Genomic DNA, 18,750 nt, shown 5'->3' with positions numbered 1-18,750 from the left:
TGTTTCATAACAAATAGTTTCAGGATACTGGATATCCATAGATAAAGAAATGAAGTTGGATTCCATCACACCATATTCAAAAATTAACTCAAAATGGAGCAATGGCCTTAAAATAAAAACTAAAGCTATACAACTCTTAGAAGAAAATGTAGAGGTATGTCTTCATGATGGCAATGGATTCTTAGCTAAAACACCAAAAGCATGAGTAATAAACTAGTTCATGATTGTGTGAAGGAATATTTTTTTACCCACTTGCCAATTTTGTAAACTTTCATTTGACTAAAATAGAAATCTACCTAACCAAGTGCATATACAAAGAGCCATGTTCCAATAAGTGGACAGTGAAGGAAGGACATCAGGCTACACATAGTAGCACTTTAAGCCATCACTCCTGATACTGAGCACTTTCTTCTCCTTGCTGGCAGAGTTTCTGCCCTCCAGTTGTCTTCATCTTTTGGTGTTAATTTCCCTGCAAGGTTATCATACTGCATTGGTCATTCAGGATCAAACTTGGTAACTGATCCTTTGACCAAGACAATGGTACTATCTCTTATTAACATGATGTGCCTTTTTATTTCTCTTACCCACATGGAAAAGCCATAAAGCTGAAGATGCCCCAAACATAGGGCATTGTCAGGCTCTTGTAAATCTGAAAAGTGTAACTAAGTGCATTTTATTTGGCTGTTTGGATTCCTAGCCATCATGTATGTCCCAAATGAAATAGTTTTAGACAGACATCAGTGAATCTTATTTCTGTGCCTAAGCTGTAGGCTAAATTGGCTCTCAGATGGCAGAAAGTGAAGAGGAACTAAAAAGCCTCTTGATGAAAGTGAAGGAGGAGAGTGAAAAAGTTGGCTTAAAGCTCAACATTCAGAAAACTAAGATCATGGCATCTGGTCCCACCACTTCATGGCAAATAGATGGGGAAACAGTGGAAACAGTGGCTGACTTTATTTTGGGGGGGTCCAGAATCACTGCAGATGGTGATTGCAACCATGAAATTAAAAAACACTTACTCCTTGGAAGGAAAGTTATGACCAACCTAGATAGCATATTAAAAAACTGAGACATTACTTTGCCAACAAAGGTCAATTTAGTTAAGGCTGTGGTTTTTCCAGTAGTCATGTATGGATGTGAGAGTTAGATGGTGTAGAAAGCTGAGCGCCGAAGAATGCTTTTGAACTGTGGTATTGGAGAAGACTCTTGAGAGTCCCTTGGTCTGCAAGGAGACCCAACCAGTCCATCCTAAGGGATATCAGTCCTGAATATTCATTGGAAGGACTGATGCTGAAGCTGAAACTCCAATTCTTTGGCCACCTCACATGGAGAGTTAATTCATTGGAAAAGACCCTAATACTGGGAAGGATTGGGGGCAGGAGGAGAAGGGGACGACAGAGGATGAGATGGCTGGATGGCATCACAGACTCGATGGACATGAGTTTGAGTGGACTCTGGGAGTTGGTGATGGACAGGGAGGCCTGGCGTGCTGCCATTCATGGGGTTGCAAAGAGTTGGACACGACCGAGCGACTGAACTGAACTGAACGAAACTCTTAAAGAATAATTTATTCTATCCTTTCCATTCCAAGAAATGTCCCAACTTTTCTCCACTTATTTCATTGTTGCTGTTGTTACAAGTCTTGTGGTGGGTGTCTAAGGAACCCCACCCCCCTGACCCCCACCATGTATATGGGATGGGAGCTCCATACCTGAGTGCAGATGAGTCACCTGGTTTAGTGCCCGCACTAGTGTTGCCAGGGTGGGTGTCTCCACAACACTAAGAAACAAGATTACTCAAAAAGGATTCTACTTCTTTGGATAAAGGTGAGCCGGGGGATGTTTAACTCCTTCTTTATGATCAGGCAGCTATTTCTCACTAACAAATCTTTCATTTTTTATGTTCCACTAAGAAGGTACATGAAATGAATCGTTTATTAAATTAAAATTCTAAAAAGTACACTCTCTTACCTAGAGAATGTATGCTTTATTGAAAATTGTTAATTTCTTATAGATATCCTTTTTTATGTTGTAATATCAATAACAATCCTTCAGTTCAGTTCAGTTGCTGAGTCGTGTCTGACTCTTTGCGACCCCATGAACCACAGCACACCAGGCCTCCCTGTCCATTACCAACTCCCGGAGTCCACCCAAACCCATGTCCATTGAGTCGGTGATGCCATCCAGCCATCTCATCCTCTGTCGTCCCCTTCTCCTCCCACCCTCAATTTTTCCCAGCATCGGGGTCTTTTCCAATGAGTCAGCTCTTTGCATCAGGTGGCCAAAGTATTGGAGTTTCAGCTTCAACATCAGTCCTTCCAATGAACACCCAGGACTTATCTCCTTTAGGATGGACTGGTTGGATCTCCTAGCAGTCCAAGGGACTCCCAAGAGTCTTCAACACCACAGTTCAAAAGCATCAATTCTTCGGCACTCAGCTTTCTTTATAGTCCAACTCTCACATCCATACATGACTACTGGAAAAGCCATAGCCTTGACTAGACAGACCTTTGTTGGCAAAGTAATGTCTCTGCTTTTTAATATGCTGTCTAGGTTGGTCATAACTTTTCTTCCAAGGATCAAGTGTCTTTTAATTTCATGGCTGCAGTCAGCATCTGCAGTGGTTTTGGAGCCCCCCAAAATAAAGTCAGCCACTGTTTCCCCATCTATTTCCCATGAAGTGATGAGACCAGCTGCCATGATCTTAGTTTTCTGAATGTTGAGCTTTAAGCCAACTTTTTCACTCTCCTCTTTCACTTTCATCAAGAGGCTCTTTAGTTCTTCACTTTCTGCCATAAGGGTGGTGTTATCTGCATATCTGAGGTTATTGATATTTCTCCCGGCAATCTTGATTCCAGCCTGTGCTTCATCCAGTCCAGCATTTCTCATGATGTACTCTGCATATAAGTTAAATAAGCAGGGTGACAATATACAGCCTTGTCGTATTCCTTTTCCTATTTAGAACCAGTTACTTTTACTTAAATGACCCATTTACTTTTTATTACTAGTAGTTTTAAACATAAGCTCTTAGGTACCAACTTTAAATATGAAATTTGCCTAAGGTTAATAAAGTTTAAAATGGTAATAAAGACATATCTACTCAAGGAGAAAGCATTTTGGAAAACCAAGGTAAAAATTGATCTGAGACAGCCTGTGTAAACTTCAAGAAATGCAAGTGCCCTTGATCTCAGATTATTCATGGGACATTTTTGGCAGGATAGTACACTAAATTGTCTGGCTTTTCCAAAAACTGACAGCTGAATTCTTGTAATCTATGATTTTTCTCTCCATTCAACTATATGTTCTTTTGAAGCAGGCTTAATTCAGGGCATAATGTAGATAAAGATGGTGGTTTTACATGAGATGTTTTTTTTTTTTTTTTAATTTTATTCATGTGAGTCTAACATGTCTTCCAAAGGATCCATGAATGGGCACCTCTTGTGACTCAGGAAATCAAAGTCTATTTTCCCTACAGTCCTGGACCTTGTAGGCTGAGGATAAGCCTCTGATAATTCTGCACCCAGTCACAGTGTGGAGGAGGTTTCCCCACATGTCCAGTGATTCTCTAGACACCAGGTGGATGTCCTACCATTTGACTCAGTTCTGACACTATCACCTATAGAGAGCATCAGACTCCACAGGATAACCTACAAGACTGACCTCTGCTTCAGATGCCAATTGCAAGTCTAGGTTGTTACCTGTGCATCTGACTAACTGGTTATAAATTAGAGGTTCTCTGTTTTGGGTTTGTTTAATCTGCTGGAGTGACTCCTAGAACTCAGAAAAATGTTTTACTGACTAGGTTACTGGTTTATGATAAAGGGAACAGCCAGATGAAAGAGCTGTATGGGGAAAGGGCATGAAGGTTTCATTCCCTCTCCGGGTTCACAGTTCTCCCCATGGCTCCATGTGTTAACCTACCTGGAAGCTCTCCTAATGCTGTCCTTTTGAGTTTTTGCAGAGCCCTCATTACAGAGGTATGATTGATTAAATAGTTGGCCATTGGCGATTGATTCAACCTACAGGCTTCCCCCACCCCTTCCCTTCTCCTTCCTAGAGGTGTGAGATGGGGCTTAAATTTCCAGTCCTCTGTTCTTGGTTGTTTAGTTATCCTGGCAACCAAACTCTAGTCTTAGATCCTTTCCAAAAGTCACCTTATTAGCATCAACGCAGTTGATGGAAAGGGGCTTTTTATGAATAATAAAACACTCATTACATCTTTATGGTTCTGAAGTGTTTTTAGGAACTAAGGACAAGAGGACAAATACTGTAATAAAAGATGCCCTCAATGCTTTTACCTCTCAGGAAAGAGTTTGGGAAGCTGTGAGCTAAGAACCATGGATAAAGACCAAATATGTGTTTCTTATGACCCCAAAATTTTGAACCTCTAACTTGACTGTCAGTATTTAAAATGTCCCTTTTTAAAGTTTTATTATAAAACACACATGTTTATATTTTATGACACTTTGCAATGGAAAGGATACCCTCTTTTCTTGATTCTTTCCTTCATTTCCTGTTTATGTATAAGCTTTTTAGAAGTATAAGAGACTGTAGAGACAGTTTAGCCTAAACAAGTTCAAGAAAAGCTGAAGGTTGCCTGTAAAGTCATGCCAGATAGCCTTCCTATTCGGGGACTAGGCTGGGGTGAACAGATCTGTGCATCAAGAGAACCCAGTCCAGCTGCCTCTGCAGCCAATATGATTCTTCTGTATATCAGTGGTCAACAAGAGACCAATAGACATTTGGTGAAACCAACCATGTGAAAGAGAAGGATCATAATGAAGAAACGAAACCAGAAGTATCTCAGTTCAGTTCAGTCGCTCACTCAGTCACGACTCCATGAACTGCAGCACACCAGGCCAACCGCCTGGTTGTCCACCACCAACTCCCAGAGTCCACCCAAACCCATGTCCATTGAGTCAGTGATGCCATCCAATCATCTCATCCTCTGTCGTCCCCTTCTCCTCCTGCCTTCAATCTTTCCCAGCATCAGGGTCTTTTCCAATGAGTCAACTCTTCGCATGAGGTGGCCAAAGTATTGGAGTTTCAGCTTCAACATCAGTCCTTCCAATGAACACCCAGGACTGATCTCCTTCAGGATGGACTGTTTGGATCTCCTTGCAGTCCAAGGGACTCTCAAGAGTCTTTTCCAACACCATAGTTTCAAAAGCATCAACTGTTCAGCACTCAGCTTTCTTTATGGAGAAGGCAATGGCAATCTATTCCAGTACTCTTGCCTGGAGAATTCCATGGTCAGGGGAGCCTGGTAGGCTGCAGTCCATGGGGTCGCAAAGAGTCAGACGCAACTGAACGACTTCACTTTCACTTTTCAGTTTCATGCATTGGAGAAGGAAATGGCAACCCACTCCAGTGTTCTTGCCTGGAGAATCCCAGGGACGGTGGAGCCTGGTGGTCTGCTGTCTATGGGGTCGCATGGAGTCAGACACAACTGAAGCAACTTAGCAGCAGCAGCTTTTTTTATAGTCCAACTGTCACATCCATACATGACCACTGGAAAAACCATAGCCTTGACTAGATGGACTTTGTTGACAAAGTAATGTCTGCTTTTTAATATGTTGTCTAGGTTGGTCATAACTTTCCTTCCAAGGAGTAAGCATCTTTTAGTTTCATGGCTGCAATCTCAGATAAGAACAATAGTAACAAATCTCAATTAGTATTCTTACTGAAATTCTGCCTGGTATCACCTTTTCTGACAACAAAATGCTTCTCTGAGAAAGAAAAAAATCAGAATACAAGAAGGTTTATCTACAATATAAAGGAAAAGATTTTAGAGAAATCAAGAACAGGTACACTTGGTTCATCATTTAACAGAAGCTTCAGAAAGAGAAAAAAATGCAAGGATTAAGATGATGTAATTTTAAAAAGCAAATGAAAAATTTCCCAAGTTGCAGAAAGGGTTAAGTTTTTAACCAGCTACATGCGGCACACCAGCCCCCCCCGCACCGCCCCCCCCCACCCCAGGAAAAAGTCACCACAGTTACAAAGCAGTTCTAGATATATCCTGAAATGTCATAACTCCCAGAATAAAGAGAATACCCTAACTCTGCCAAGAGAAGGGGAAAACACCTTTCCTACAAAGGAAAGAGTATTATACTGGCTTTGAATTTTGTGCCAGCAACCCTGGATGATAAAGTTAAATGATTTTTAATGTCTGAAAAGAAAAAAGAATTTGAACTTAATCAATCAAGTGAAAGGGTGTGAGTTCAGAAATTTTAATGTCATCTAAAAGAAATTATCAGTAATGTTTATACCAAAGTATAAAATAAATCCTAAGATGATAAGTTGAAATACAAAATTATATTATTAATACTTAGGCAAGAAACAAACAGGAAGCTGGGAAAGTAAGACCCCAGTGTTTCTGACACAGAAAATTATGCAATCAGCAGTTTGGTGAAAATGACCTTTCTCTCAGTGGGTCCAGTTGTGTCTACTTCCTCAGTAAAAAATCTTTACAACGTCCTTTTAATGCTGTTTATTAATAGCATTTAGAAACAACCTAAAGAAGAACCACAGAAGACAATATACATTTTGGAACAAATTGTAAATATTATAACTGGAAAATTTAAATACTGATATGTGCTTTAAAAATAGAGCATAAGTGATACAATTAGGCAATGGAGGAAGATAATAGTGCTAATTTTACACAGAGAGAGAGAGAGAGAGAGATGGTCCGAAATCAGTAATTCAGGACATTAAGATCTATTATTGAAGCAATGAATGCATTATTTAAAATTTAAAAGTGAACACCAGGAAACAATTGAGCTTCCATTCTTAGAGACCAGAGCTGCTGAAGGAAGGGGTCTAGGAGTAGATAAAAGAGTATTTTATAATCTTTTTATTTTTCTTTAACCAAGTACATGCATTATATCATTTTTCATTTGTTTGTTTTTAAAGTTTTTAAGCTGAGATAACGGGAGCAGTTGGGATTTGCCTGGTCAGGTTTAATCGGGGCTTCCTCGGCCGTCACCTGCCCTTCCTTCTCTCCTTGAAGAATAACTGGCTGTGTGTGCATCCTGAATCCCAGTGGCTCCTGTTTTCTTTCAGATTTGTCCCATCGGATACCCAGCAGCAGACCCATATAGATATTCTTCCGCACTTGTCTAACCCTTACCTTAGCCTTTGCCAATTACCCCTCTCCTTTCCTTAATCCCTGAATTTCCTTAAATAGAATCTGTACTTCTTTTCTTTCCAACCACCTCATTAATTCCCATCACTCTCATGCCCACTGCAGAGTGACTTTCACTCCCCTATGCCTCTTAACTGAAACTTTGCTGGTCTTCATTTCCTTCTGTGTGGCTGAACCACACTGAGTCCTTGTTGTCAGCTCCATCTTAGTTCTCAGTCCTACCCCTTTCCTTCTCTGTATAACTGAGAGTGAAAGTGTGAGCTGCTCAGTCGTGTCCGACTCTGTGACCCCATGGGCTGTAGCCTACCAGGCTCCCCTGTCCATGGGATTCTCCAGGCAGGAGTACTGCAGTGGGTAGCCATTCCCTTCTCCAGGTGATCTTCCTGACCCTTCTGCCTAACTCACAAGGAATACTTACAAGTTGAATATGTTTCCTATCAACTTTTACCCTAGCCTTCACCTGACATGAAAAGTGGAATGAATGCCTTTGCTGGCACAGATGGTCATGAGACACCCACCCCACCACAGACACACCAACCAGCCTCCAGGAAGAAAAACCATTGGTTCCCAATGCATGCAAACATGCTTCTTACTTGGTCGTCAGATTCTATGTTTCACATTGGCCCCTTTAAACTCCCCCGTAGCCCTTTCAACAGGGTGGAGTGCAGCTATGAATGCTTCTGGATTGCTGTCTTCCTCATCCACCCCATATGTAAGTTACCTTCAATAAACTTTATAATTGTACTTTATGGAGTTGCCTGCTTCATTTCTTAATCTCAAAGTTCCTTCTCAGTTTGAGGAATATTATTCAATATCCACATCTTTTGGCTTTTTGGCCTTGAGGCATATAGGATCTTAACTTCCTGACCAGGGATCAAACCTGCACCCCCTGCATTGGAAGGCGAAGTCATAACCACTGAACCACCAAGGAACTCCCACTGTGTTAAACTTAAAATAATGAAATCACTCAGAATAATCTATCTTTGTAACCACTGCCCAATGAAAATATGCAACATCTCTATTGCTCAGCAGGCTGCTTAGCAGATCTCAACTGTCAGATTCAACCATGTTGTTGCATGTATTATTCTTTGTTCTTTTCATAGCTTTTTCTTATTGTATGGATAAATTAATTCAGTATATTGCTTTCTATAGTATGAACATTTCATTCTTTGCTTATCATTTCTACTGTGAAGATGTGTGTTGTTTCCATCATCTGGCTGTTACAAATAAAGCTGAGCCTATTAACTTTAGGATATTCACTGAATCAGTTTCAGAATCAGTAGACAGCATCATCATATACAGTAGAGTGTTATCCTATGCAGTCTTTTTTAAAATTATAGCATTATTGGGATATAATTCATCCAACTGAAGTATGCAACTTAGTAGTTTTTAGTACATTCACAGGGTTGTCCAGTCATTGCTACAGTCAGTTTTAGAACATTTCATCACTCAAAAGGAAACTCTGTCCAGTCACTTCCCAGTTTTCCCCAACATCCACCTCACTCCATCCGTAGGCAATTACAAATATCCTTTCTGTGTCTATAGATCTGCAATTCTGCATATTTCATATAAGTAGACAATATGTGTGGTCTTTTGTTGTTGGCTTCTTTCATTTAGCATCATGTTTTCAAGGTTCATCCTTGCTAGAGCACCTATCAATACTTCATATCATTTTATTGCTAAATAATACTTCATTGTATGGATATACCATATTTTTACTTATGCTTTCATTAGATGGTGAACATCTGGATTTTTTCCTGCTTTTTGACTACTACAAGTAATGTTGCTAAGAACATTCACATACAATTATTTTTGTGGCTGTGTTTTCATTTCTCATGGGTGTAGGATTAGGGAAATCACTGGGTCTTATGATAATTCTGTTTACTTTTTTAAGGAAGTGATGGATTGCTTTCCAAAGCAGCTATACTACTTTACATTCAGATCAGCAAAGCACAGTGGTTCCAGTTTCCCTACATCATTGTCAACATTTGCTATTTTCTGTGGCTTTTTTTTTAAATTTTGAATTTTGTTAAAGTCTTCCAAGTGTCTGTGAAGTGCTCTACCTTGTGGTTTTGATTTGCATTTCCCATCACGTTATGGCAAATAGAAGGGGGAAATGTGGAAGCAGTGACAGATTTTATTTTCTTGGGCTCCAAAATCACTGTGGATTTGACTGAAGACATGAAATTAAAAGACACTTAGTCCTTGGAAGGTAAGCTATGGCAAACCTAGATAGTGTATTAAAAAGCAGAGACAATCACTTTACCATCAAAGGTCCATATAGTCAAAGCTATGGTTTTTCCAGTAGTCATGTACAGATGTGAGGGTTGGATCGTAAAGAAGGCTGAGTGCTGAAGAACTGATGCTTTCGAACTGTGGTTCTGGAGAAGATTTTTGAGAGTCCTTTGGACAGCAAGGAGATCAAATCAGTCATTCCTAAAGGAAATCAACTCTGAATATTCATTGGAAGGACTGATGCTGAAGCTTCAATACTTTAAGCCACCTGATGCAAAGAGTCAGAGCCAACTCATTGGAAAAGACCCTGATACTGGGAAAAATTGAAGGCAGGGGAAGAGAAGAGGATGAGAGAGGGTGAGATGTTTAGGTAGCATCACTGACTCAGTGGACATGCATTTGAGCAAACTCAGGGAGATAGTGAAGGACAAGGAATCCTAGCATGCTGCAGTCCATGGGGTCACAAAGAGTCAGACATGACTTGCAACTGAACAACAACAGTGACTAGTAATAGTAATGTTGAGTGTCTTTTCTTGTGTTCATTGTCCACTAGAATAGCTTCTTTAGAGAAATGTTGGTTCAAATGCTTTGTCCATTTTAATTTTCTGTGAGTTTGTTGTTGTTATTGAATGCCAGGTATTTATTATATTTTCTGGAATTAATCACTTGTCAGATATATGATTTGTAGAAATTTTCTCCCTCTTTTCTGGGTCGCGTTATACTTTCTTAATAGTGTTCTTTAAATACAGACTTTTTGATTTTGATGAAATCAAATTTACCTATTTTTTAAAAAAATCTTGTTCATGTTTTTGGGATCACCACTAAGAAATCAATGCCAAATCAAAGATCATAAACTTATGCCTGTATTTTCTTTTAGGATATTTTTAGTTTTGGGGCTTACCTTTAGGTCTTTGATCCATTTTGAGTTAATTTTTATATACGTTATAAGGGAGGCTTCTTTCTTTTGCATATGAATATCAGTTGTTCTAGCACCATTTGTTGAAAAGATATTCTTTCTTGAATTTTCTTGATAGCCTTGTCAAAAATAATTTGACTGTAAAAGTCAGAATTTATTTCTTGACTGAAGTTTTTCATTTATCTATTTGCTATCCTCTGCAATATCACACTGTCTTGATTATTGTAGCTTTGTAATAAGTTTGAAATCAAACAGTGTGTCCTCCAACTTTTTCTTTTTTTTCTTCAGTTACCATTGTTTCAGTATTCTGGGTCTCTTGAATTTTCCTGTGGATACTGGGATCAGCTTGTCAACTTATGTAGTCAGTTGGAATTTTCTGAAGGATTGCACTGAATTTGTAGAATGATTCAAGGGACTATTGTTGTTTTAACAACATTAAGTCCTCTGATACATAAACATGTGCATCTTTCCAATAATGTAGGTCTTCAGTTTCTTTCAACAGTATTTTATAATTTTCAAAGGTGTACATTTTTTACTTCTTTGTTACAAGTATTCCCAAATATCTTATTCTTATTGAAGATATTGTAAATGGAATTGGTTTCTTAACTTTAGATTGTTCATTTCAAGTATGTAGAAACAGTAGATTTTTAAACAAGTGTTGTATTCTAAAAACTTGTTGATCTAATTTATTAGTTCTAATAGTTTTAAGCAGATTCCCTAGGATTTTCTATCTATTAATACAAAGAATACACAGAAGAACTGTACAAAAAAGATCTTCACAACGCAGATAATCACAATGGTGTGATCACTCACCTAGAGCCAGACATCCTGGAATTTGAAGTCAAGTGGGCCTTAGAAAGCATCACTACGAACAAAGCTAGTGGATGTGATGGAATTCCAGTTGAGCTATTTCAAATCCTGAAGGATGATGCTGTGAAAGTGCTGCACTCAATATGCCAGCAAATTTGGAAAACTCAGCAGTGGCTACAGGACTGGAAAAGGTCCGTTTTCATTCCAATCCCTAAGAAAGGCAATGCCAAAGAATGCTCAAACTACTGCACAATTGCACTCATCTCACACCCTAGTAAAGTAATGCTCAAAATTCTCCAATCCAGGCTTCAGTATTATATGAACCGAGAACTTCCAGATGTTCAAGCTGGTTTTAGAAAAGGCAGAGGAACCAGAGATCAAATTGCCAACATCCGCTGGATCATTGAAAAAGCAAGAGAGTTCCAGAAAAACATCTATTTCTACTTTATTGACTATGTCAAAGCCTTTGACTGTGTGGATCACAATAAACTGTGGAAAATTCTGAAAGAGATGGGCATACCAGACCACCTGACCTGCCTCTTGAGAAACCTGTATGCAGGTCAGGAAGCAACAGGTAGAACTGGACATGGAACAACAGACTGGTTCCAAATAGGAAAAGGAGTACATCAATGCTGTATATTGTCACCCTGCTTATTTAACTTATATGCAGAGTACATCATGAGAAATGCTGGGCTGGAGGAAGCCCAAGCTGGGATCAAGATTGCTGGGAGAAATATTAATGACCTCAGATATGCAGATGACACCACCCTTATGGCAGAAAGTGAAGAGGAACTAAAAAGCCTCTTGATGAAAGTGAAAGAGGAGAGTGAAAAAGTTGGCTTAAAGCTTAACATTCAGAAAACTAAGATCATGGCATCTGGTCCCATCACCTCATGGGAAATAGATGGGGAAACAGTGACAGACTTTATTTTTTTGGGCTCCAAAATCATGAGATGAGATGTCACTGTCCTGGGCATTGACCTGATCTGTCTGCCAGTAGACATTTGCTGCACACACCCATTTTCTTCCATGGCTAATTATATCTAATTTTTACTGGTCTCTGAAAATGATTTTGAGGAATGCCTTTTATTATTGTCCCTCAGTTACTCCAAAAAAAGCAAAAGTGAAAGTGAAGAGTGAATGTCAGCAAATGTTGCCTAGAGAAAATGGGTTCCATGTTTCACATTACCGTATTACTTGTCTACTTTGCTTTAAAAATGTTGGATATTGCTTGATTCTCTATTTTTTGGATGTTATTTTTTGGATGTTTTTGTATCCTTTCTTACAAAAAAAGGGGTAGTATGAAAGATATTTAATAATCTATATGTCAGGAAAGAGGTGGTATTTGTATTGAAGGGAAACCCCATTCTACTCCATTTTAATGACCATTAATAGTGGTTTATACTATTATCTTAGTAATACTTATCATTCTTAAAAAATAAAGCATCCACAATCATTTTAATTGTGATTAATGAAAGGACCCCCTCCTAGCTTCTTAGTTAACTGTCAATACTTGGTGCTTAATGAGAGTTCACACTCAGGCCCCCTGTGAATCCAGCAGCCTGTGGGACAGAGACACATCAGTTTGCATCCCCGTCTCACTTCACTTAGAAAAGACCCTGATGCTGGGAAAGATTGAGGGAAGGAAGAGAAGGGGGTGATAAAGGATGAGATGGTTAGATGACATCACTGACTCAATGGACATGAGTTTGAGCAAGCTCTGGGAGGTGAAGGACAAGGAAGCCTGGCGTGCTGTAGTCCATGGGGTAACAAAGAGTTGGACACAACTGAGCAACAGCTCACCTCACTGGCTGTGTGAAATCAGGGACATTACATTCCCCTGTTCCTTTTGTGTTTTCAGGTTCTTCATTTTGCAAGGGATAATGACACCAGTTCTGCAGGGTGGTGAGGATTTCATGAGTTAATATAAACTCATTGTCTAAGTTGTCTTAATATTAGTTGCATTCTGCTCCCCTTTAGCTCCCTCTCTGTACTTATAAAAATTATGTATTATACCGGTATATTGAGTGTTCATATAGAACTTTAGGTTAAACAGTAAAGATCTGCTGTGATTGTGTGTGTGTGTTGAGGATTGGCTAATTTCCAAGTCCGCATTACCTTTCCTGGATTCTTCCTCCCTTGGACTGACTTTGCATCTTTTCCCTGGGTGCTGGGTGATGTGAGAGCAAAGCTGCTCAGAACCATGGTCCAATAAGGAGGAACAGACTGACTCCACTTAGCCACTCAGTAGATCAACAGCCCTGTTGAAAACTGAGGGTTAACTATAATTGGATTTAGAATTAGAGAATTTTAAAATGAAATTTGAATTATGTAGAAAAAGTGAAAGCAAATAATACCACTTATTTTTTTTTTTCCTTTAAGCTATCCACAGAGGGTAAAGCAGTCTTTTCCTAGGTTTTCTTTTACTAATTCTCTCAAACATCTGGTTCCTTTGGTAGGTGCTTCCTAGTTAATCGTCGGAGCCTGCAAGCAACATGCCGGAGCAGAGCAATGATTACCGGGTGGCCGTGTTCGGCGCAGGTGGTGTTGGCAAGAGCTCTCTCGTCTTGAGGTTTGTGAAAGGCACGTTTCGGGAGAGCTACATCCCCACCGTGGAAGACACGTACCGGCAGGTCATCAGCTGTGACAAGAGCATCTGCACCCTGCAGATCACGGACACCACGGGCAGCCACCAGTTCCCGGCCATGCAGCGGCTATCCATCTCCAAAGGGCACGCATTCATCCTGGTCTACTCCATCACCAGCCGGCAGTCTCTGGAGGAGCTCAAGCCCATCTATGAACAGATCTGCGAGATCAAAGGGGACGTGGAGAGCATCCCCATCATGCTGGTGGGGAACAAGTGTGACGAGAGCCCGAACCGCGAAGTGGAGAGCAGCGAGGCCGAGGTGCTGGCCCGCAAGTGGAAGTGCGCCTTCATGGAGACCTCGGCCAAGCTCAACCTCAATGTGAAGGAGCTCTTCCAGGAGCTGCTCAACCTGGAGAAGCGCAGGACCGTGAGCCTCCAAATCGACGGGAAAAAGAGCAAGCAGCAGAAAAGGAAAGAGAAGCTCAAGGGCAAGTGCGTGGTGATGTGAACCGCCCTCCCGTGGGAGCAACGGTTGTGTTTCCCCTCTCCGCCCCTCCCCGTCCCACGTGACACCCGCCGTCGTCAGGGTAGCATGTCAGACGCCCACGTGTTAAATAGTGCATTTTGATTGAGACGTGCCCAACTGTCCTCAGAGGGCATTCCACACCACCACCGATAAGCACCCCCTCTCCAGAATCAGGGAATCTGACAGATGCTTGGAAAACCAACACGCTCGGCATCGCAGGGAACCCAAGGGACATCAGCCGTTTCTGGAGGCATCCTTGGCCCTCAGGAGGCAGGAAGGCTCGTGTCTGCGGAAGGAGAGTGTGCTGTGCTGACAGCAGGAGGTACCATCTGGATACACATGAGAGCACATTAACCCAGAGCTGCAGGCACCACCCCCCAGACCAGGCGTCCCCTCTGCTCCGAAGCCTGTGACATCCCTGGGGGATGGGAGGGGCAGGAGGAGGCCAGAAGACCAGGCCAAAGTTGTTCCCTTCTATGGTTCTTTAACTGAATTCAAAATAATACAGCTGACCTGTGAGCCTTGCCACTCTGAGGGGATGTCCTCACTAACCTAGTTATTAGCAGGTATCATTTTAACCTTTTAGAGTATTTCTTTTCACATACAATGGTGAATTCACTAAGAATGTGCCACTGTCAGAAATTCTTCAATTTCCATTTGAAACGTTTGTGTGAGGATATTGTGACAACTGAAACATCACAATAATACTTTTGTGTGTGATATTTTGAGAGTTTTAGAAATGTGAAGTTTCCTTCCTTTGACCCATGAGGGGTATAACTCTTCCAGCCCTTAGATTTTAAATAAAACCAATCAAAGTAGCTATTTTTTAGACATTTTTTGTCCTCCAACATGATCTTTTTTTCAATAACTTGCTCTATCTCCAACTGAGTAACAAACAATAAAGGCCCTCTGAAGACCAGAAGCACATTCATTTTCTAACAGACAGGGACACGTTTGTGCCATACTTTGCACCTTATTGAAATACTTTGAGACAGAAGTTGTTCACCGTGTTTTTGATGATTATCTCTAACAAGTATATTCCTGGAAAATGAGTTCAAGTAATCGATTATGGTGCATGTTCCTTTAGAAATTGTCTTCTAAGAGCTGGCCAATGCTGGGTTCACTCGAAACAATCTCATGTGCATCCTTACACCACTGCTGGTTGCTGCATGCTGGCTGGAGACAGGTCGGGCAGGCCTCTGTCACGGGCAGGGCACAGCCTACTCAGCTAATTCTTCTGCTGGCATCTTCAAGCATTCTTCAAGGCTGCTTTGGAGCTGCTTCCTGGAAATTCCCACTGACAGAGCCTGTAAGTGTTCCTCTTGGTTCCAGTCTGCATCCCACTCTGGCTTCCTCTGCAATGTTCCCTTGCAGAATACCTTCCTGTCACCTGCCTGGCAGGCAGAGTGAGCGCTGCCCTCAGGCTTGTGCAGGGATGCTTCCAGTCTGCTGGGCAGCAGTGTTAGCTGGTACTGAGTGGTCAAATTCAGGACCTTTAGGGATGCCACTCTCTCCTGCACTTTCTGTTTTTCCTGCCCCTCCTGCTGTGGCCACTTCTGGGCAGCTCTGTGCTCTCAACAGATCCTAAATTCCCCCTTTTGGTTTAATTTTTTTGCCTTCCTCTCATTCCCTCTGCTCTGCTAATAACTCATCTTTGTGATGTATTTAGTTTATAGGAGGCACTTTGCAAGCCATTGGCTCCATGGTCTGCCCACCACTCTGGCCTCCTAGAATACAACTTGGGCAGGGAGGGTAGAGATGGCTGGCCTGGCTGCCAGTGGGGATCAGGGAAACCCAGAACTCCTGGTCCAGAACCGAGTCCCTCTCCAAGTCCTAACAGCCATACCTTCTGCTGGGCTCCTGTTCCACATGACTGTTTCACAACCTTCACAGTGAGATCTCATTGTTGAATTTTCTAGAACATTTGCTTTTCAACTTGTCCGCCCCCCCCCCCTTTTTTTTTCTATTTCCATTCTCAGAGAGATGCCATCCATTTGTAATTTAGATTTGGGTTAAGTGGGAAAAAAAAATGGGACTTCATGGCCAGAATGAACTATAGAGATCTTAGGTGGGTTCAGCTAATGGTCAAATGTGATGTCTGCCATGAGCTGTCCTGTCTACAAGGCTCCCAGTTTGCAGGCTCCCCATGACTGCCACATTGCTCCTGATCCAAGTTAGAAATTCATTTAGCCCTCTCAAGGCAATGTCTACATTTTTAAGTGTTTACAACTTTATCAATGTGAGAAGCTTGTAATTATTGAAAATCTGATGTCATTCAGGACACATTTTGTTCCTTTGTATTTTGCCTGTGAGTTTACTGGAAGGCTATTGATGCCTCAATCATGGGTCTTTGTTCTGAGATCATTTTTTATGAACTGCACTGAGGGTACAGATGATTATCTCAAAATAATCTTTTCAAAGCTCTCCAATTGACACTCAGGGCTCAAGGAGTTAGTTCCACTGAATCAGATGTTTTTAGCATTTATGTGGCCCCATCCTCGAATAAGTAGTTGTGATATTTGAGGACACATCCTACATTGTGTATGGACACAAAAGATTTTGACCTTGCCTCAGTAAGTTACAAAACTCAAAGTATTGCTTAGAAGATGGCTCTCTGGGCATAAGCTTGGGGCTCCATGGGTCCCATTCTGTCCCTGACAATCCCTCTTCCATCTGGTGACAAGCCATGGGCGTGCCCTAGGCATGCATGCAATACAGCAAGACCAACTCAAGAGCAATATTGAATTGTTCATTAGATCTAAAATTATATATATATATATAAATATATATATAATTTCTCTTCCTGCATTTTTAAGTATAAATTAGTACACTGTATATATCTGTAAGCTAGTATATTTGTTTCACCATTTGTAATATTTAAGAAATACTCTTTATAGAACAAAAGTATTAAATATTCAAAAAATGCTCTGTGATACTTAATTTTTTTTCAAAATTTGTAATGTGTTGCTCCTACATAAGATCTCTGGAAATATCTATAACTAATGGGACACATGTAAACCCTCGAGGATCCATCCTGAAATTCAGTGTCCCACAAAGATAGGGTGTAGACAGAGCATTTACAGAGCATGACTTTTATACGTGTGGGATGGCAATGTGTATATTTATATTTAAGGTGTATTTACTGTTACAATTCCATTATCTATTTTATCTACAGTTATAAAAATCACTCTTGCATATGAGTTTCTAGTTGCCAGTGATGTTCTGAAAACAATAAGCATATTAAAATAAAGCTTTGGTTCTGACACACAGCTAGAAGGTGGTGATATTTCTTTCTCTTCATGACATTGTGCGTCTGTGATGATCTTGACCTAGTTCTTCTACAGTTGCTTTCTTGCACCTGATGACCACATGGGAGACTGTCAGGCCTTGCAGGTCTGGGCTTGGCAGCAGAAGCTGCCCCGCGGGGTGCTGAGAAAGTTTCGCCACTAGTTCCAGTCACTGGACTGATCTGATCCTCTGGGCTGAGTGAGGCGAGAGGAAAGAAGTGGAGGCAGGACCCTTCTTGGCTTCAGATAGGAGTAGTGAAGTGAAGAAAAGCTCCTCTTTAATTTTGTTTCCCCCAAACCCTTGCCTCCTCATAAAGGCCAGGCTATTAAGTGGGGTTGATATAAAAAGCCCAGTGCAGTTCCTGGGCACAGTTTCTGTCTGACATCCTTGGTCCTTACCCTTTCTTTGCAATACTGACTATAAAATAAACCTTACTTTTGATTTTGAAAGCCAATAACTGTCAACACAACAGAACCATCATTTAGCCAATGAATAGCTAGATGACTGGGGGCAGGCTCTTAACCACCCTGTGCTTCTGCAAACTGGGAATCATTAACATCCACAGCATGAGTGGCCCTGAGAATTACATTAACGATAAGCACAAAGCACTTGGAGCTGTCTTGTCACACACTGAGCTTTCAAGGGAAATAAAATCCCCCCGGACGATGTATGACTCTGTTTGGAAGGTCTGTAGCATTGTGAAAATTAATCTATGCAGATACAACAATCAACCAGAACCTTTCAGTTTTTTTTTTTAAGCCTCTGTAACAGCATTCTCCAGTCTGACTCTCAGAGTACTGCCATCCCCTTCCCCTCTCAAGGTCATTAATACTACATTATTCAGGGATTTTTCCATTTACAGAAATAATTACAACTGGCAGGCCCCATTAGGCCCCATTAAAGGGCATCCCATTGAGTGCGTATCAAGCTTTAATGTGCAAATAAAGCACTTGATTGTGCTTCTGCAGAGTCTGAGTCAGCAGGCTGGGGTGGGGGCCTAAGAATCTGCATTTCTTTCTTTCTTTTTTTTTTTTTTTTTAGAATCTGCATTTCTAACAGGCTCTCAGGTGATATGGCTGCTTCTGGTCACCGAGTAGCAAGGCTGTAACCTACTTACACTCCAGTTTTGCTGCACACTGGAATTGTGTGGAGTCTTGAAACTTACTGTTGGAGAAGAAAAATTTTCCTCTACACTTCTAGGTTCTTCTGGCTGGCCTACTAATTACACGGACATGAGGATAACAG

General features: G+C 41.0%; 1 protein-coding gene across 1 annotated transcript in view; it reads left to right on the top strand.

The window, feature by feature from the left end:
* The window catches only part of DIRAS2 (DIRAS family GTPase 2), a 35,080-nt gene extending 17,594 nt beyond the window's left edge, over positions 1–17,486 (top strand). The window contains exon 2 of the mRNA XM_043870547.1: positions 13,564–17,486. Within this exon, the coding sequence (XP_043726482.1) occupies positions 13,600–14,199 (600 nt within the window). The 5' untranslated portion in view covers positions 13,564–13,599 and the 3' untranslated portion in view covers positions 14,200–17,486. The remainder of the gene's footprint in view (positions 1–13,563) is intronic.
* Positions 17,487–18,750: the final 1,264 nt, after the last annotated feature.

Source organism: Cervus elaphus, chromosome 16, assembly GCF_910594005.1.
Source record: "Cervus elaphus chromosome 16, mCerEla1.1, whole genome shotgun sequence".
NCBI lineage: Eukaryota > Metazoa > Chordata > Mammalia > Artiodactyla > Cervidae > Cervus > Cervus elaphus.
This window is presented reverse-complemented; position numbering and strand designations above follow the sequence as displayed.